This window comes from Sinohyriopsis cumingii, chromosome 12 (assembly GCF_028554795.1).
Source record: "Sinohyriopsis cumingii isolate HCF-2022 chromosome 12, ASM2855479v2, whole genome shotgun sequence".
NCBI classification, from domain to species: Eukaryota; Metazoa; Mollusca; class Bivalvia; order Unionida; family Unionidae; genus Sinohyriopsis; species Sinohyriopsis cumingii.
This window is the reverse complement of record NC_142972.1, coordinates 12,929,330-12,948,852: the sequence shown is the minus strand read 5'-3', so window position 1 is coordinate 12,948,852 and position 19,523 is coordinate 12,929,330. Positions and strand designations below refer to the sequence as shown.

Below are 19,523 nucleotides of genomic sequence, written 5' to 3'. Positions count from 1 at the left end.
CTATGAACGACCGCATCGCCAAAAAATCAAAACAGATTGACACCACTGACCTTAACTTAATCCTTTGTAAACACTAGAGCTCGGGATAAATGTAGTATGCAAACAAAGTGCACATTAAATAACACTATAGTTGAACAACCATATATCGGGATAAACACCTCTAACCATCATTTAATCCTTTGTAACAAAGACTGCATAAATAGCAAAGATTGCTCTAATAAAGTATTTAAAAATAATTTGTCTTACCAGTTTTGTGAAATTTACAACTCCAGCGTACGGTGTCATTTGTAAACTGCAGTAAACCAGACTAAAGTACATGTCACTAACCGCCATTGTAGTGCCGAAGTCATGTGAATAGCCAGTAAGAGTAACATCAAAGGGAGTAATGATGGATATACGCAGTCAATTTAGAGGTTTGTATTTTTTCTTTATCTGTATGAAAACTCACAAAACGCCGGTAGTCCTTATGTCCAAGTGAGAAATCGTTTGAAAGGGCTTCAGTGTTGGTTTGAGTACGTCGTTTGCTTTCCATTTAATCCATAATGCCTGGAGGGTGAATGAGCTCATTGTCTTTAATACTAGTAAGTGAGAATCATTTCCGGATTTTTTTAAAATTATTTTTTATTTCTTTTGTTAGTGTTTCACCAAGCCACAATCTGTTTACGTGGGTGCAGATGGTCGGAACATTTGTTTATCGAGCTATAACGCTGTTGATTTAAACTTCGTCTCAGAATAAATGTACAGTATTGTTTCCTGATGAGTTAATTATGTCTTTTGGTTTCATTCATTGGTACATAATATATATTTATTCCACAATTCCCCAAAACCTGATCAAAACCGATAGTCTTTATAACGTCAACACTAATAACAACGGCAGAATCTCCGCTGAAAAAAAGAAAAATTTTAACACTGGAAGAAAGAATTAATGTCATTGAAAGAAATGAAAAAGACGGGACCACTCGCAAAATAGCAGTCAGCTTAAGCGTCGGTAAAACGCAAGTTCAAAATCTAATCAAAGACAAGAAGTCCATTAGAAACGAATGGCAGAAAGGTGCACAAGCACAGAGGAAATATGCCACGGCACGACGGACAGTTTACGGAGATCTGAACGAGCATGGGAGTGGTTTTGTGTCGCAAGGAGTAAAAACATACCAGTAAGTGGGAAGTTGATTCATGAAAGGGCAATAACTGAGATACATGTTCAGACCAAATAGCTGAGTAAAACATGTCAACAAAGAAGTATAATGGATTTCTTTAAAAAAAAACAAGTGAATAAGTGTATAAAATAAGATATATACATCATATCTGTTAATTTTTTGTATATATTAATGTGATGTTGAAACATAAATTTTATTCTCGTTTGATAGATGTATATCTTTATTATATAAAGATATTTTGAGAGGAATGCATGCATTATTTAACAAGATTCATGAATAAAGGATATGATACATGTACAGTGAGTATGGGTATTATTTATTTTTAAACAATGCTAACTACTGACCCTGAAAACCAGTCCATTTTCACACACCTCTTATGAGAGACCACCTGTCTTGAGAGACCGCTTTTGGTTGGCAGAAGGGGCGGTCTCTCATAACAGGTTTTACTGTATATACAACATGATGTGAAGAATCTGGCTTGACACTAAATTATTCAGTATTCTAAAATTCAAAGTATCAGGCCTGAGCATATGCACAGGCATCTGATTTTAACACATAAACATATATAAAATATAAAATATCATCCTGCATTTATAAATTCAACTGTGAAAATGATGCAAAAGTACAGAAAAGCAGGCAATATTTATATTGCTAGAACTGTTCAACTGTATTAAGATTTCATCCATTTGAGACATTGATATGAAAAGAAGAAACAGTATAAGCCTGCCTTATGTCACTTTGAATGTTATTCCATATTACCAGTGGACCCACACACTGAACAAATTTTTTTAAACAATTCCTTCTTTGGCATTGGCATAATGTATTTTTACTTATAACGTTTGCTGATATTGTTTTGATACAAGATAATTTATTTTGTCGCCCTCTTTGTAAAGCAACTACCCAATACTGCTACTATGTGGCTTTGGTAATTTCCATGCTTTCAATAGGGGATGTACTCTGATCTCCCACTGCAACTGTCCAAATATCTAATATAAATTGGGAAGGGTCAGAGGAAACCCAAACTATTGGATAGATTGACGGGATGAACAGGAATGAGCAAGACAGAATTTATGGCTACTGCTTCAGAATTAAAACAGACTGTCATATCCAATCACAAAACTGGTTCTAAGATTTCAATTCCAATCAAATTTTTAAAAAGTAACTTCTTCTAAGCACTTTTTAGAATTCAAATTTTCCAGTTATTAGAGTGGTCAGTATGTTCCTCAAACTCTTGCAAATATCACAGAATATCCAATCAAACCCAAGTACCATAAACAGTACATTATATGCCAGACACATGGTAAATAATATTGTTATACCTCTTTTATGTCAAACCCTTTTTCACTTGTCTAACTCTTGGCCTTTTGACTCCAAAATCCACAGGTATCTCTCATCTTAAATGCAAGTCATCCCCAAAATTTGATCAATGCAAAAGACAGGAGACTGAAGTTATTCTGCAGAAACCATTTTTATCTTTCCATCTCCTCAACTTGACCTACCGACCCAAAAACTAACTGGTGCTTTTCTTACATCAAACATAAAGCATCCACAATGTTCAATCATGTTCATGACAAAGGACCTGGGTAATCTTGTGGAAAAGTTTTCTTTCTTAGTGTTGATCCAACTTTGACCTTTTAACCACAAAAAAAAAATATAAATAGGCATCTTCCTTGTCTCAAATGCAAGCCAGTTACAAAGTTTGTCAAGGCATGTGGTACAGAACTTGGGAAGTTTTGTGGAAATCATTATCTCTTCCTTCAGTCCCCATGACCTGAACCTTTGACCTTTTGACTCCAAATAGAAAAGATGTCTTTATTCACATGCAAGCCATCTACAAACTTTGGTCAAAATAGTGATAAAGTTGAGATATTGTGCAAAACCACTATTCTTCAACAAGTCACTCAGATTCTTAATCTCAGACCTTTTGACCCCCAAATACCAATTGGTGTTATTATGTATCTCAAAGGCAAGCTATTTAATATCATTAGCATAATAATCAACTTACTGTTCAGAAACTGCTTTCCTTCTTTCAGGGGGCCCCAAGTGGCTGAGTGGTCTAAAGCACTCATTGTTATGGATCACTGCCATCTCACCTTTGTCTGCGTGGGTTCGAGTCTTGAGTTCGGCCTATGTGGGTATGTGAGAAAGCTTGCCAGTAGCTTCTCATGGGTTGGTGGTTCTTTCCGGGGTTTTCCCGGGTTCTTCCTCAAAAATTAATACTGGCCACCATGTATAGCCTATCTTGTGCTGAAAAATGGCATTAAACCCCACAACAACAAGAACAACCTTCTTTCAGTTTATGTGGCCTTTAACTAAGCCTTTTACCTTTTGAGTCCAAACTCAAGAGGTTTCTTCCCTGCCACAAAAGCAATCTATTTACAATGTTTGCTACTTGTAGATGGTTAACTCAAGCTAGTGTCCTGAAATGAAGTATGGAACAGATGAATGGACAACATCATTACATGACAAGCTCCTTTTATGGGAAGCATAAACAAATTTACTGGTAATTTAATGCTAAACAGACATATAAAGTGTTTAATGCATTGTTTGATCTGTAAACAGTATTATTATAACCAGCAGTCTTATACTTATACAGGTAACTCCTACTAGATCTGGATGTAACTGTAAACATATAGCAGTTTTCACCAAAAGTATTAATTGAATAATTAACTGAATGTAAACAATAGGTGACTTTCAAAACCTTTAATACAGCCATCTTAACATTGGTTGATGAAGACAATGCCACTATTGCTGCCAGAATCATGATACCTATATCTCCCCATTGGCCAGAAAATTATAGAGGATCTACTTTACAGCACACACAAGGTGAATTAGACCAACATTGGTCTTTCAACTGCTAAGCTGGAACAAAATTTGTACCTGTCGCTCATATTCCATTTCTAAGCTGAAGCACTGTCTGTCTATATAGTACACTTTCCTCATGCAGTTCTTTAGTTGGTCAAGCCACATTATGGCTTTATCAACTGGAACTAGTAATTTTAGGTCACTGCAAAAGTCTTTAAATAACTGTGGCCAGAAGCAAAACAAGCTACGTTTGAGATCTTCTTTATGTCTCTCAGGGTTATCTCCATAGACAAAACCCCTGAATTTTCTCAAATTCTTAGTCAGGAAACTTTCATCTTGCTTTTCTGGATACACAACTCCATCATACTGATGCCATTCATCTGTATAAAAGAAAATAGAAAATGTATAAAAATATTTCTTTGATTATTCAACATACAGAAATTTATGTTGCTTAACAACAGACCTTATACCTTACAAGAACTGTCAGAAGACAGTATAGCTTACATGAACACCAATGCCATCCAGCAGCACTTCACCAAATTATTCCAAATTATAAAGATATTCTAGCATCATCGATTATTACTTTTTATTCAAAGTTGTACTGATCACATCTCAATGGTAAAAGGAAGAAGATTAAAAAATTCTGATGTGATACAGCAAACAAAAAAGTAAACCTTAAACTCAGTTATTCCATTATAAATTAAAATCAGTTTCTAAAAATGGTATTAAAAGGTCACAGAAATTACAGTCAGAAGCTAAATTTTAATGTGCAGTTCCTGCATCGATATATAACCAAAATCTTAAACACAAACTTTAACCAGCTGCCTACATATAACAAAACTTCAACACAACATTTTAACCTCAAACTCTGTCATATAATTTACACAAAAAGAAAAAGGAATCAGTAAAATTGGATAAAAATGTCTTAAATAACATCACACACATGCTATTTAACACGGACATGAAATTTAAATGCAGTTTCTTTACACAAGCAATAAACAAAACCTTAAACACAATCTTTAGCCTAAAACTTTCCCAAAACTTGCATAAAATAGTGGCAAAAAGTATTTAATACATTCCAGTACAAGCTACCAGTATTTAACATAAAGAAGTCAAATTCAATTGCATAAGTCCTTCCTACAAGCAATAACCAAAACCTTCAACACAAACATTAACCTGCTGTCTACAAAAAGCAAACCTTAAACACCACCTAAACCTCAAACTTTTCTCAAAAACTGCACAACATTTTAAGACTAGGAAACAATGTCTCAAATAAGGTCTGGCACATGCTGTTTACCACCGAGAAATCATGGTTAAATGGCTTTAAATAAAAATTTTCTTCTTAAAACCTATAAACAAAATTTCACATACTTTAACATCTACCTACATATTAACAACCCTTAACACAAACTTTAACTTCAATCTTTACCAATAATTTGTATTTAAAAAAAAGGAAATACAAACCAGTAAAACTGGGAAAATATTTTTTAAAAAAAGGTCATGGAACACATAATATTTAACCTACTTTAGTGAAAGTGATTTGCAAAATGCCTTCTTACAAGCAATAAGCACAACTTTAAACTTTAACCTAAAACTTTCACCTATAAAGTACCAAAATATCAGTAAAACTAGACAACAAAAAATAGTCCCTCAACAGGACTGATGCTCTACTGGTTAAATAGGATTTGAAAGAATTCAAGATATGAATATTTCTTCTCTTTACTGCCTTGCTTGGTGTTCAGCATTAAGAGGTTAGTATTAGGACTGGTCGGCCTGGTGTCAGGATAATGTGACTGGGTGGGACATCATACTACATGTCTGCGGCATGATGCCCCAGTGCTAGACATCACTATAAACTGCCACATTGCAGACATCGTAGCGATATGACTGAAAAATTGTTAAAGCTATGTTAAAAATCAAAATCACATCACATCACATCTTCTCTTTAACTGCTGAGTGCTGAAATCATGTTTAACATTTTTGAGCAATAACAAAATTTTCTAATACCCACTGAACTTTGTTTAATAGATGGGCAAAAGATCAAGGATAAACAGATAGCTCGCTTCTTCATTGCACAGACAGTAAGGCAAGTAAGAAAATTGTCTTGAGGGTAAAGTTCTCAATGGAAGCTTCACCCAAAGGTTTACGGGAGGAATCGACCGCAAGACACAAGAGAGATTTCATTTAGGCATTAGAAAGCGAGACATTAGTCTCTGCAATTCAAAATACATAATCAGGTCTGCAAAGTCAAAATCTCTCCAGATGCAGGACCTCTTGAAAATGTACTCCATTTGATGTCATATAGTACCTTAGAGGTTGATCATTTCTAGACTGAATGATCCACTTGGCACCTGACAGTCCTTAATAGCAGAAACTAAGCAAGATTTCTCTTCAAAAACAAAGAGGAGAAAATCGACCACTGTGTTCTCACAGAGGGACAGCCAGAATTTACATGTTTTCTGCTACACCAATGGCAAAGTACTCTATTTGGTGTTATATACCTTAGAGATTGATCTATTTCTGGACTGAATGATCAACTTGGCACTCTGGCTTGCTTGCAGAGAGATTAATTGAGATGACCCAAGCGAAACAGTGGAGACTCTATAGGCTGTGGTGGAGGAGAGAGCCCCTGAGCTGCAACAGATGGTCCCTCCTCTGAGATAAGGGTTGGTTACCCCTGGGTTGGTCCAACATCAGATCAAGCAGCAGAAGAGGGTGGACTGACCAAAAAAAGTGGCATTGATCTTGAGGGGGACCCCCCCAATCAAGGCCCCATTTTACAATTCGGGCCTTATAAGAGTGCTGATTTTACCTGTGGCAATGCTGATTTATTAGTTACCACAGGCCAATCCGAATCTTGTATAAATAGCAAAAGAGAATGACTGCAACCAAGCTAACTGACATTGACTCTCTACTGAATGACTCTCTTGGATAATTGTTATAGTTTATTTATCCATTGTGCGTGAACATCCCACCACCCCGGCGAATCGCTAAGTGTGAAACAAAATTTTAGAACCAAATTTTAGAGATTCAGAGGGCTGTCCAGACTGAATTTCAATTTTGGAATCAAGCACACACACCCCCAGTGAACCCCCTGTGCTATAAAATGTGCCCCTCTATTGGGGTTCAGGAGGGGGCCCAGGCAAGTGCACCAGGGTTAAATTTTACAAGTTTACAATTACACATTCAATATTTCATCTTTTTTCTGTGCATTGCAGGCACCCCACAACTTAATAATAATTTTTTTTAATGCCAGCAATATGTCAGTCATGTTCTGGAATAGAAGTTGAAGTGAGTTTCCACATGATTATCTCATTTACAACTCTATATAAGGTGCTACTTTCCGACCTGTCAACAAAGTGGTACAGCAATATTTGCATAAAATAACAGACCGATTACTACACAAGTTACTTACCTTCATGCTATTTATACCAGCAGTGCTGCTCACAGAATGTATCAGTACATTCACACTTATGAACAGACAGATACACATACAGATAAAAAATTAATAACATACACCCATTTATATAACACTATACAGAGAATTTATCAAGTATCTGAGCATTTGAAATTATGCCTGTTCTGTTATGTATAACTAACTGGTGATCTGTAATTAAATCGTTGTTGTAATAATAAAATAATGAGTGATTCTGCTCTTACTATGGATTTCAATCAAGGCCACAATTTTGTAATCTGGGGGCATAAAAAAAATAATACCAATTACTACTGCAAAATAAAGGCTCAATTTTGTAATCCAGGCTTAAAAAACATTTTCTCGTTATAAAAGGCCAATGTGAGGCTAGTATCGATGTTGATTACTGACCGATATATGTAAATTTTATTTTCTGACTGAACAGCTTCAATATAGCTGAGTTATGTATACAGTTTGCTACATACTGTAAAGCTCCAGGATTAATATCAAAATATTTTCCTACAGCCAACATTGAAGAAAATTCCCTTATTTCTCAGGTTTCCTGATTAATTGATTTAACAGATCAAGGAGTTTTTTTTTTTAAACATTTGCCAGGTTTTCCTTGCCTGCTTTCTCACTTAATGTGATGTTTTGAAGATTTTCAATGCAGTTATCTTTTCTGTTTAAGTTGATATGATCAACGACAAGACCATCATCTATCACACCACTGTGGCACTCGTACACAAATCTGTGCGCAAGATACATTTTTGTTTTTTTTTATCGTCAGGTATTCTATTAATTATCTGATTATAACCTGCATTATTAACATTTCCAACAGGTTTCTTCAGTCGGCAATTTCTGATAATGCCAGCTCTGTTGGCTTCATAATCAACAAATACTGGATGCTTCACAAATTCATCAAGATCAGTACTTTTTCAACTTGATTCATTATTTAACTTTTTCTAATATGACATTATTTTTAATATATCTTTCTATGTAGACTTGTGCAACCTTTAATTTAACATTATCATCAGCATTTATTATCTCAAAATATCTTTTCAGCATGTGATATTTTTGTCCACCACAAGCGAAACATAGTTCAGTTCTACCTTTCGCCCCCATCCCACATATCAGACAGGGTTTCATATGAACCCTACAATAATCTCTGCAACAGTTTTTTCCACAAGGAGTTACTGATCTGATCCTTAGCCAAGTGCAATTATTTTTGTCATTGGCATAATTATAGTAATAAGTTTTTTTCTAATTAGAGGAAAGTTATCTTATATTAAAGAAAGTATATTGCTTACTACAGGAACAAGTATTTCTAATGCTGGAAAGCAGCTGAGAGATCAGTATTTTAAACTAACTGGTATAACACCACCTATTCCATGGACAAAAATTGCACCAAAAAATTTATAAAACAAGATAAATTCATTGTTAACCATAAATGAATTTGTGAGGTTAGCCAAGATTGAACCACAATGCACCACTAGATTTGATTTTGACAGATTACCAGGTGATAAAAAGCGACCACCATTTGAGTTACAGTTACACGAATTTATCAAAATGGCCAAAAATAAGTTTAACTCAGATGGTGCTGTTCATGTTTTTTCAACATTTAGGATAGATGGTGATGGTATTTTTGTTGATTCCACCATGAATGACAAACCAGCAGCTACTATTATTAACAATCTTATGGATGACAGCAAGTACATATTCAGAATAAAATTTATTGTTGAACATTAGCCAAGATGGTCCAACCTGGATTATTCATGATAAACTTGACCATGTTAATGAATCACAGTTACAAAATAATGTCATCAGTGTTGACAAAAATTCTAAACCAGGCAGGTTTACTGGAATAGACAAACCATATTCAAGTACGTACCCATTGTCCACTGTTGTTTATGCGCTATACCATTTAAATGATCCTATTAATGCTCTTGCCCCAATGAGAACAGGCACATTAAATTGTGTAACAGCGTGTCAAAGAACATTTTATAGGCATGTGATGTGGAATCAGACTAACAGAATCGAGAATTAAAAAAATAACACAATGGGAAAAGTGGCAAGTGGCAGTGGCATAGAAAGACAAAAGAGTCGTGCATTTTCAGCTGATGACCCAGCCAATATTCATGATTTGATATCCAGAAGGCAGCACAATGGAAGAATTATTTAAGTGCCACATCCTTCAATCATGAAACTTTACAATGACTACATAAATGGAGTGGACAAGGCAGATCAAATTTGAACACCGCTGTCTATATACCACACAAGCAGGAAGTGGTGGCACTATCTGTTTTAGTTCATATTTGATCTTCCATTTGCAAATACATTCATCATGATAAAGTTAGCTCAAACCATCAACAGCTGGAAAGGCAAACCAGAACAAAAATGCAAACCATGCTAGATTTCTGCACTAAATTAACAAAGCAGTTTTGGGGTACATTTAGAGAAGGGAGGAAAACAAAATGGGTAGAAAAGGCATCCCCACAAAGAAATTCATATTGGCTAAAGACAGGTAGCATGGGTAGGTGTCAACAGTGTTCCAAGAGGCAAGTCAGGAGAGAAACAAAGGTTAACTGTTCTTCTTGTGGAACAAGTCTTTGCACAGACTGTTTTGAACCTTACCACAATGCAATGCAATAACTTAGATCTGTCCAGCATTGAGATGAATATAGTAAATTAAAAAAACTTGTAAAACTTTTATAACAACGTCATTTTTTGCTTGTGCTTTGGAATAATTCAAGTGGATGGCATTATTTACCCAAAATTTGTATAAAAAAGTACACATTTATGTATTTCTTATTTATAGATCATATGGCCAAAATAGAAGTCATTTAATTTTTATTTGGTAATAAATAAATTCACACATAAGCTAGATATGTAATGTGGTTTAGATTTACTTCAAGTTAGGATTGGAAATGGGTTGGCTTGTTGGTGACTGCCTGTCAGTTAGATGAGCACTGGAGATCAAATGCGTAACTTGGGCTGCAAATGTGCAGCCGACTTGGCTTACATATTTAAGTGTGTCTGCTACAGAGGTAAATATCTAAAAATCTAGATGGTTGAGGGGTGATGAAAAGTATGCTAATTGGTTATAGTACTAGTGAACTTTATTCATGCATAAGGCACATACTGATTCTTTTAGCTGCCTTGTCACAAGAAAATATTCAAAATAGCTATTTCTTGTCAAAATTGAATGTAACATTTAGGGGTTGGTGGTAGTGTTGGTTCAGTATAAAAACCACCAGTTGCATCAGGAATTAACTTGATTACTGCAGTCAAAATCTCACATGTATGCTTTCTATAAAATCATTTGTTTGTTTTTATTTTTATCTTCAGTGTAAAATTATTCTCATTTTTCTGTAACTGGTCATTGTCCAATGAAAATTCACCAGATAAACTGTCCAGTGAGACCTTAAGAACCGGTGTCATTTTTTCAGTCTTGTCAAATGTGATTCACTGTGCCATAAATAATTTCCTTATTACCTCCATATCTTGAATCTGACATAGTTAGGTATTCCAAACATACACTTCACATAAATTTGATAGCACTTAATCAGAGTAGAACAAGGGAGTTAACTCAACAGTTTTAGTGTTACCAGGTACTGCTCTTGATCCATTCTCCTAATGAACAACAAAAGCCTTATAAGTTTCATTCAAGGAGGTTTAATTGAAGTATTTCACATACTTATTCAGTTTATCAACATTTTCAGTACATACATAGTATATTTTCCTAATTTTATGATGATTGCCTTAATTTAATGCCTTTACATCCATTATCTAATCATGACGCAATGTTTCAATACGTAGATTTCATCTTATTTACAGAAATTTAAGTTATAATGACCTATATATAAGAGGTTCAGGGTTTTATTTTCTTGTAGGCCTCAAGCTGTATGGGAGCACACCTGCCAAAGTGATATTGCTAACAGCAGGACAACATCAAAAATGTATTGGGAGTCAGACACACCAATTGCTGTAGAGCTTTCACAGGAACAAATATATCTGCACCAGTTCCATTGAAGATTTTGGTAAGTTATGTTAAATGTATGTCCCTTTTTACAATGTGTTTTTTCTCCTCCCCTTTTTTTACTTTGCATGATTTGATTCTATGCAGCTGACAATCACTAGCAAAACAAACTTCTAAATAGCAGCAACTTCAACAACATTATGTGCCGGCCAGTATGAAAATGATTTAAAGGTGACCTTGTTAGTGTTCTTAAAATACATTATCCATGTATATTGTTTTATCAACAGATGGGATGAATCTGGGTATAGAATTTCACTGCTTAAGTTTCCCAACTGATGTGGTTCAGTTTACAAAGATTGATCCATACATTTGATGTTGCCTGATGAGTTGCCTTCCTTGCAGTCTACATTGGATTTCTCTATTCTAGAAAAGATTTGACCTCCTTCATGAAATTAGTGCGAGAGTTCTGGTCAGTTTATATATGCAGTGCATTGTTATTATTCTTTCAAGTACTTAGCATGTACATTCCGCAGTTATTTTACAAGAAATTCAGCTTGGCTTCTTTTACATCTTTTATTCACTACTATTTCAGATTGCATGAAGAGTTGTATTATTTGTGCTCTCAGATGTCTCTGATATCACCAGGCACTCACAAGACAGGGTGTATTAGCTATAAAAAATGATGAAACTGACATATTATAAAGAAATTGTATGTTTCAGAGGGGAAAGTAATACATGAAGTATGAAGCTGTCTCATAGCTGTTGCTCTGTTTGATAGCTTTTGGTCATCGATAAATTCAATAAATCATAGGAAACAAACAATTTTGAATTTCAAACTTTTAAGGTTGCATTTTATTTAGAATTGGCCAAGGTTTTGAAAATAAGAAGATTTCCCCTTAATCAGACTGCTATTTGAATTCTTAAGGTCTCACTCAGGATAGTTTCGTATTTTGACACCCCCCTAATTTTAAGGTAGAAGGCATGAACATAGTTATCACAAGCCTAGCATTTATAAATTCACACAGAAGCTAAATCTGTAATGTGGTTTAGATTTACTTTGAGTTAGGATTGGAAATGGGTTGGCTTGTTGGTGACTGCCTGTCACAGTTAGACGAGCATTGGAGATCAAATGTGTAACTTGTGCTGCAAATGTGCAGCCGACTTGGCTTACATATTTACGTGTGTCTGCTACAGAGGTAAATATAAAAAAATCTAGATGGTTGAGGGGTGATGAAAAGTATCCTACTTTGTTATAGTACTAGTGAACTTTATTCATGCATAAGGCACATACTGATTCTTTTAGCTGCCTTGTCGCAGAAAAATATTCAAAATAGCTATTTCTTGACAAAAATGAATGTAAAATTTAGGGGTTGGTGGCAGTGTTGGTTCAGTATAAAAACCACCAGTTGCATCAGGAATTAACTTGATTACTGCAGTCAAAATCTCACATGTATGCTTTCCACAAAAATCATTTGGGGTTTTTTTTGTATCTTCACTGTAAAATTATTCTCATTTTTCTGTAATTGGTCATTGTTGGATGAAAATTCACCAGATAAACTGTCCAGTGAGACCTTTTGCTGTCTGGCCCACTTTGGCCTTTATACAATTTCCAAGTCAGCTCCCTCACATTTTACCAAGTAGGAGAGCAACAGCCAGTTGGTCTTGGGCTGTGCCCCAGACAGCCTCTTCAAACTAGAAATAATTCTATCCTCAGATGATCCCAACAATCTGGGACACAGATGGGGGGGGAGGTAGGTAGTAAACCTCATTTACAACCTTATCAGAAATTCACACCTCTTTTTGCTCCATCACCTGACCAGTTGGCTGTGTCAATGCAAAATGGATGTAGAGATAATAATCTTTTGCTAACGGATAGACAACAGACAACAGGCCACCACATGAACCTACTGGTGCATAACCACTATATCTAAAAATTGCAAGACTAGTAGCACTTACAACATTCTGTCTTACACTAGATCCAGCTACAAGTTAAAAGTACAAAACTCCAACAAGAATCCCAGGTGAACTTGATATTTAATATGCACATCTTTAGATGCTGGCTATATGTACCTAGTTTCACAGCAATCTATCAAAAAATTCTTGACTAGTCACATTCACAAGACTGAAGACAGAGTAAAGAATGGACAGAAAGAAGGAATCCTATGTACAACAATATAACAAGAATTGTGTTAATGGAACAGAGATGCCCTCATCAAAGTACATGAAATGAACTAAATGCAAAACTTTAAACCATGGTTTATGGTTAGACAAACAGATGAGGGTAACACCATATTCCTACTACTGTTGTGGTGGGGTATCAGTATATCTAAGCATGTTAAAGTGCAACTGAGCACAAGTCCTATGATGATGATGAAGGTAAAATAAGAGATAATGAAGAATATGAAATGTCAAGGTTATTCATTATGTAGCTAGATTGTAATAACCTTTAGGACTGGAAAATGAGCCAATTCATTGCATGTGAAGAACTTCAGATGGGCAACCAAACAACAAATCAAAATTATAAAGACAATCTAATGTCTTGGAATGATAAAAAATTTGGTGATATTTTACAGACAGATTTAAAGATTATTGTTGTTGTTCTAGGGTTTAACGCTATTTTTCAGCACAAGATAGGCTATACATGGTGGCCAGTATAACTGGTGGACTAAGAACCCTGGAAAACCCAGGAAGAACCACCGACCCATGAGAAGCTACTGGCAGGCTTTCCCACATACCCATGCTAGCCAAGCCTGAGACTCGAACCCAAGCAGACAGAGGTGAGATGGCTGTGATCCAGAACAGTGAGCGTTTTTGACCACTCGGCCACTCAGGGCCCCAGATTTAAAGATACCAACACATATACACAACCATTTCAATGAATACACATTGGCATAGGAAAAACTGAATCAACAATAATGTGATTTATCACTGTTGCAGAAGAAATTGATAGAGAAAAAGGGTACATAACCACCAGTACCCAAGTTAAACACCACTCTTATTTGAAGTTTATGTTCAGTTAAATTTAAAACTAATAAAGGTACATGATGTCCTGTTATTTGATCAAAAACCATGACTAATAAAATCTTACACTGAACTGAATACCATTCTGAAACAAAAAAGCAACCATCTTCGTAATGGATTTCTTAAAGCTCATGTTTAATTCTGTGTTTGGTATAGAGATGGAGAATCTATTCAACAACAAAAATGTACAAGGGAAGATGATGACTGCTGGAATGTGGAAGTGAACCCTCCCATCTGCTGGGGTGTCCTAGTCACCCCCTTAATATAGTGGGACAGGGGGTAACTAGGATACCCCCAGCAGATGGGAGGGTTCACTTCCACATCCAAAAAGACATCATCTTCCCTTTGTTTATATTTTGATATTTAATTGGAAGTGAATGCGACCCTCTTGGGAATCCAATCTACAGGATCCCAAAACCAATGACAGCCCAATCAGTCTATATGAGAGTGCATTAGTACTCTTGTTGAACTCTTTTACACATACAGTTGTCAGGAGAAATGAGACTTTGAACAAAAAGAGAAAACTAAGAACCAGTAACAGAACACCCACAAGCGGCGTTTGCTACTACCATCCCAATCAATTCTACCTTATAATGAAGCAACAAAACTTCTTTCCAAATATGTCAAATTAAAAAAGTGTCTAACTACCTCCAGAAGTGTGGCCTTAAAGGGAAAATTGCTTGAGGATTAGAAATTAATCTATGCCTGAGTTTCAATAATTTTCATGATTTCGTCAATGCTGGGAACACTAACTAAGAGGACACGGTATCACATGCAATATATTTACTCACCTACATGAAATGTAGTAAACAATATGTAGGTGAGACAGAATGGGAATTCCAAGTGAGAATAATAGAGCACTTGAGGGAGATCCATAACCATACAAGATTACCCAGTGTCTAAGACTTTTAATTTATCTGACCACAACATAAATTGTGTTAAACATGAGATAATATAACTTATTAAATCTGATCCAAAGCTCTCTAGTAGCACTAATTTTAGGAAAGATAGAGAACTTTATTGGATATACCAATTACAATTACTCTACAGCTGGTAGGGATTAACATCTTGGTCTAAATTAAGGAGTACAGTGCATTTCTGACTTAACAATAATGTACAAACATGCACTGATGAAACAAATTTTCACAGATAACAAAAAGATTTATTATTTGAAATAAGAATGATCATAGATAAAAATGTGATATTGGTCAGATTAAAGGACAAAAAAATCAAACTTTCCAGGTCCATTTAGAAAAATTTACAGTGTTCAAGTTCAGCAAGTAGTTAATGCATGAATTTTACTAAAAAATGCTGAAAGCTCACTATGGTGAATAAATGAGTTTGTAAATGACAGACACAAAGTATGAAAGTATTCATCTAGGGATGTTAATTTTTAAAAGGGTAAAGGGCAGCATAACATTTTACAATACAAGTGATTACAATATATTTCTCTTCAGCTTACAATGCTTCTATAGAATTAGATAGAAAGAGCATGAAATCTGTTTAAACAAGTCCTGTGTACCAAAAATTGTTTTCCTCTTGTTGTCAATCTCTTTTGGCAACTCTTGAATTTAGTTTGCTCTTTCACTCCCATACTGTTCAATAGCTGTTAATCTATTGTATATTTGTTCTCTCCATGCTATAATATCTTTAAACTTACTATCACAGAAAATCTGACATATCATCACACCTATGAACAAGCTGCCCAGTAAATGCATCAGGAGATATTCCTGGATCACTTAAATTGGAAAAATTGGTAGCTATTTATTTTTAAACCATTGTTTATTGATTGAGCAAGTGTTACAGATGTAAAAGCATGATCCCTATGAACTCTATTATTTACTTAACATGAACAGTGAATGGTATGTGACTGAGGATAAAAAATTTAATGTGTAATTTACTTTAAGTAGTTCTTTAATATATGATGTGGCTAATTTAGGACTTATTTACACTGAAATTCAAAGTTACCCCCCTTCTGTTCTACATGAAGTGTTTACTTAAGTTGTCTTTATGTCAGACCATTTTTACCAGTCAGCGCACATATCCACTTTCTGTTCATGTTAGATAGTCCAGTTGAGGCACGTTCATGCATTTCATTTTATATGTGCTTTTCGACTGGTCCAGCATCAGGTCAGGTGGAATAGCTGTTTGCAAGCAGTCAAAAGTCTGGTGAAGAAACTTATTCTTTGAAAAAAGTTGTTCTATAAACTCATTTTTCTTCAACTAAATAGGGCCTTGCTCTTTCACATTTTGACCCAAGAATAATAAGGCTGCACACCATCCACAGACTTTGGTCATGGTATTTAGTCAAGAGCTATAGTTATTATATTGTTACTTGGGAGGTAAAGTTAATTTTAATGATGCAATACTTAAGTGTTGGTCTTAGCATAGCCTGTTGCTCTGGGACAGAATTACCCTTGTCGATATAATATTTCATTCTCCCATAGATCAACCTCGAACGAGAGTTCTGGAAAAAAAACCTGAACATCAGACAGATCCAGTCTGCTGCCCATATCCCTGGCACATGCGCCATAGTCTCAACTTGTTCAGAACAGAAGACCAGTAGGACATCAAAGCAGAGTGGGAGAAGAGAATATGACAATATTAACAGGTAAGTATTGCATCATCAAAATTAGTTTCACCCCACTAAAAACCCACACAAACAAACTATATTTTTAAATCAGTAGTATGTTACCAGTTGTTACTGCACAGCTGAATTTGCCAGTGCAGTAGGAGGCTGATGGCCTCAAAAACTCAGGTTTAAGCAAAGATATTCTCATCATTTCTGTAATAATGTCCACCACCGTACTTTAAGTTAGCATCTGTAAGTACAGCTACTTTTTTGTTCCACAATTAGGCCCTAAAGAATGTATGCCTTGCTCTCGTCCATTAAGGAACAAACATACAAAGAGGAGAAAGTCATGTGTGATCACCAAATGTAGCCTTCATAACATCCTTCAATGAAGAATGAGTTAAATAGGGCCATGGGGTAGTAAAGGCTCAGACTTCATAGGCTTTTATCCTCATGAATGAAAAATATCTTTCCATAAATCAAGTGACAAGTTTACTCGATTGTTTTGACATTCCACCATTAAATAGTACATAATGAAATGTTAAATACACTCTCTATTGTGCCCTTCCATATAAAGGAGTGCACCTCTTACTATAAATACACCTGATTCAGCTGGTGGAACTGCATGGCTCTAAGAAGACCCCATACCCTCCGCAGATCAAGGAATACTCTAATGAACAAAAAGATGCTATACCCTTCGGGGACTGAGGAGTATTCTCCAGAGTCACAAAGACTTGGAAAATGATCCCATATCCACCTGGGATTTAGGAGAGCCTACACTGATAGAACTCTGTGACTCTTCAGGTACATTACATTTCCGTGGGTACATGGGAAAGCCTGCCAGTAGCTTTTCATGGGTCGGTGGTTCCTCCCTGGGTTTTCCAGGGTTCTTCCTCCACCAGTTATACTGGCTGCCATGTATAGCCTATCTTGTGCTGAAAATGATGTTAAACCCTAGAACAACATTACATTTCTTGACATAATAACAGAAAGATTTCAGACTCTCCTGTGGTCAAGGATTTATGTTCCAAGTCCTGAATGACTCCAAACAAAACTGTTCCACTGGGATCAAGGAGTGAAATATCTCATATGTTCCTGGGATAGAGGAGTCTATTTAATGTCTTGCATCTATTTTCAAACCAAACTAAAATAACAAATTAATGTAAAAGTAACACTTGATTATAACAAGGGCATTGTTCCCGGCTGTACTTTTTCCATCGTATACTCTGGAAAAGGCTGGAATACAATGGAAAAACATGGAAAACGATGGAAAAATGAAATATTCTGCAGAATTTAGCATGGAAACCCTGCACATTGCGCATGGAAAATGCTGGACATGCCTGGAAAATGCTGGACATTTTGGACTTTGAAATTTTTCAGCATGGAAAACATTGGAAAACGATGGACAGTTTGGACTTTGATTTTTTTCAGCATCGAAAACCCTGGAAAAGCACTTAATCAAGTTTCAAGATTGTTACTAAGAATTATTTTTAATTACCTAAAGAAAGAGCAATCGTGACTAAACTGCACTGTAACACAGATTTTTGAACTTGAAACTAAACTATTATTTCAAACCTATGATAAATATATACTGAGAAATAGAGGACACAAGTCAAATAAACAAACTAAACTATACACACACACACATACTTAACCCCTGCTTTAAAAAGACAAACCGCAAGTGTTGAAGTAGTACATCATTTATTGTATGTACCACATATGTAATTAAATGTTCATTATCAAAAGAACATCACTATACAAAAATGTTGGTGTAACACAAACTATACATGTATGAAAAGATACCTGAAAAATTAGTTAAATCCTGACCAGAAAATATCTGGTGCATATAAAATCATAAATATGTCCAAATCTGTTCACCACATGAGCTTGACACTACAGTGTATAAGTATGAAATTCTGCTGTGCAATGGTGAGAGCCATTTTAGTCCTTTTTATGATGATTGGGGAGAACAGCACCATAAATGGCATTTACAATTTCAACAACAATAATAGGTTCTCGAAGACACTCGATCCTATTTTTGATGACGAAAGGAAGTCTTCTTTCTTGTCAGAGCCAACTTCATTCCAAAGAGATGTTTGCTCATACTTATTAGTTGCACCTGTACAGCCCCCAGTTTCACACATTTCTTCTTTATCCGAGTACAATTTTTTGCAGATCTCACAATTAAAATTGTATTTGAGATACTCCTTACTGAATTCACATTTTTTCCTTCAAATCTTTGACAATTGTCAATCCTGTGTTTGCTGAAGGAAGATGCAACTGAATTAAGTCCAAAAAGTCACCTATTTAGCATTTGACAAATTATGTTTATTGGCAAAGCCCCAAGGGCAATAACATGTTCAGACTTTGTGATATCACTACAACATATATCTTGTTATGGGGCTATAACATAAAGTGGGGGATCTGTGACATAGGATGGGTAGGACTGAGTTGCTTCATTCACCTGATGATACTGTTCATCATCTGAACTTGATTAAAACTCTATACTTTTTTCTGAGTCAGATGAAAAACTCATGTCACTGTCACCATATCTAGTTGGTTCATCTGTTGATATTCTCA

At 35.4% G+C, this 19,523-nt stretch overlaps 1 protein-coding gene across 1 annotated transcript in view; it reads right to left on the bottom strand.

The window, feature by feature from the left end:
• LOC149786019 (E3 ubiquitin-protein ligase rnf213-alpha-like) overlaps window positions 1–8,139 on the bottom strand; it is a 180,064-nt gene extending 171,925 nt beyond the window's left edge. Inside the window, exons 1-2 of the mRNA XM_089978096.1 lie at window positions 8,001–8,139; window positions 4,038–4,342 (exon numbers count right to left, since the gene is read on the bottom strand). Coding sequence (XP_089834222.1) covers window positions 4,038–4,342; window positions 8,001–8,139 — 444 coding nt within the window. The remainder of the gene's footprint in view (window positions 1–4,037; window positions 4,343–8,000) is intronic.
• Window positions 8,140–19,523: the final 11,384 nt, after the last annotated feature.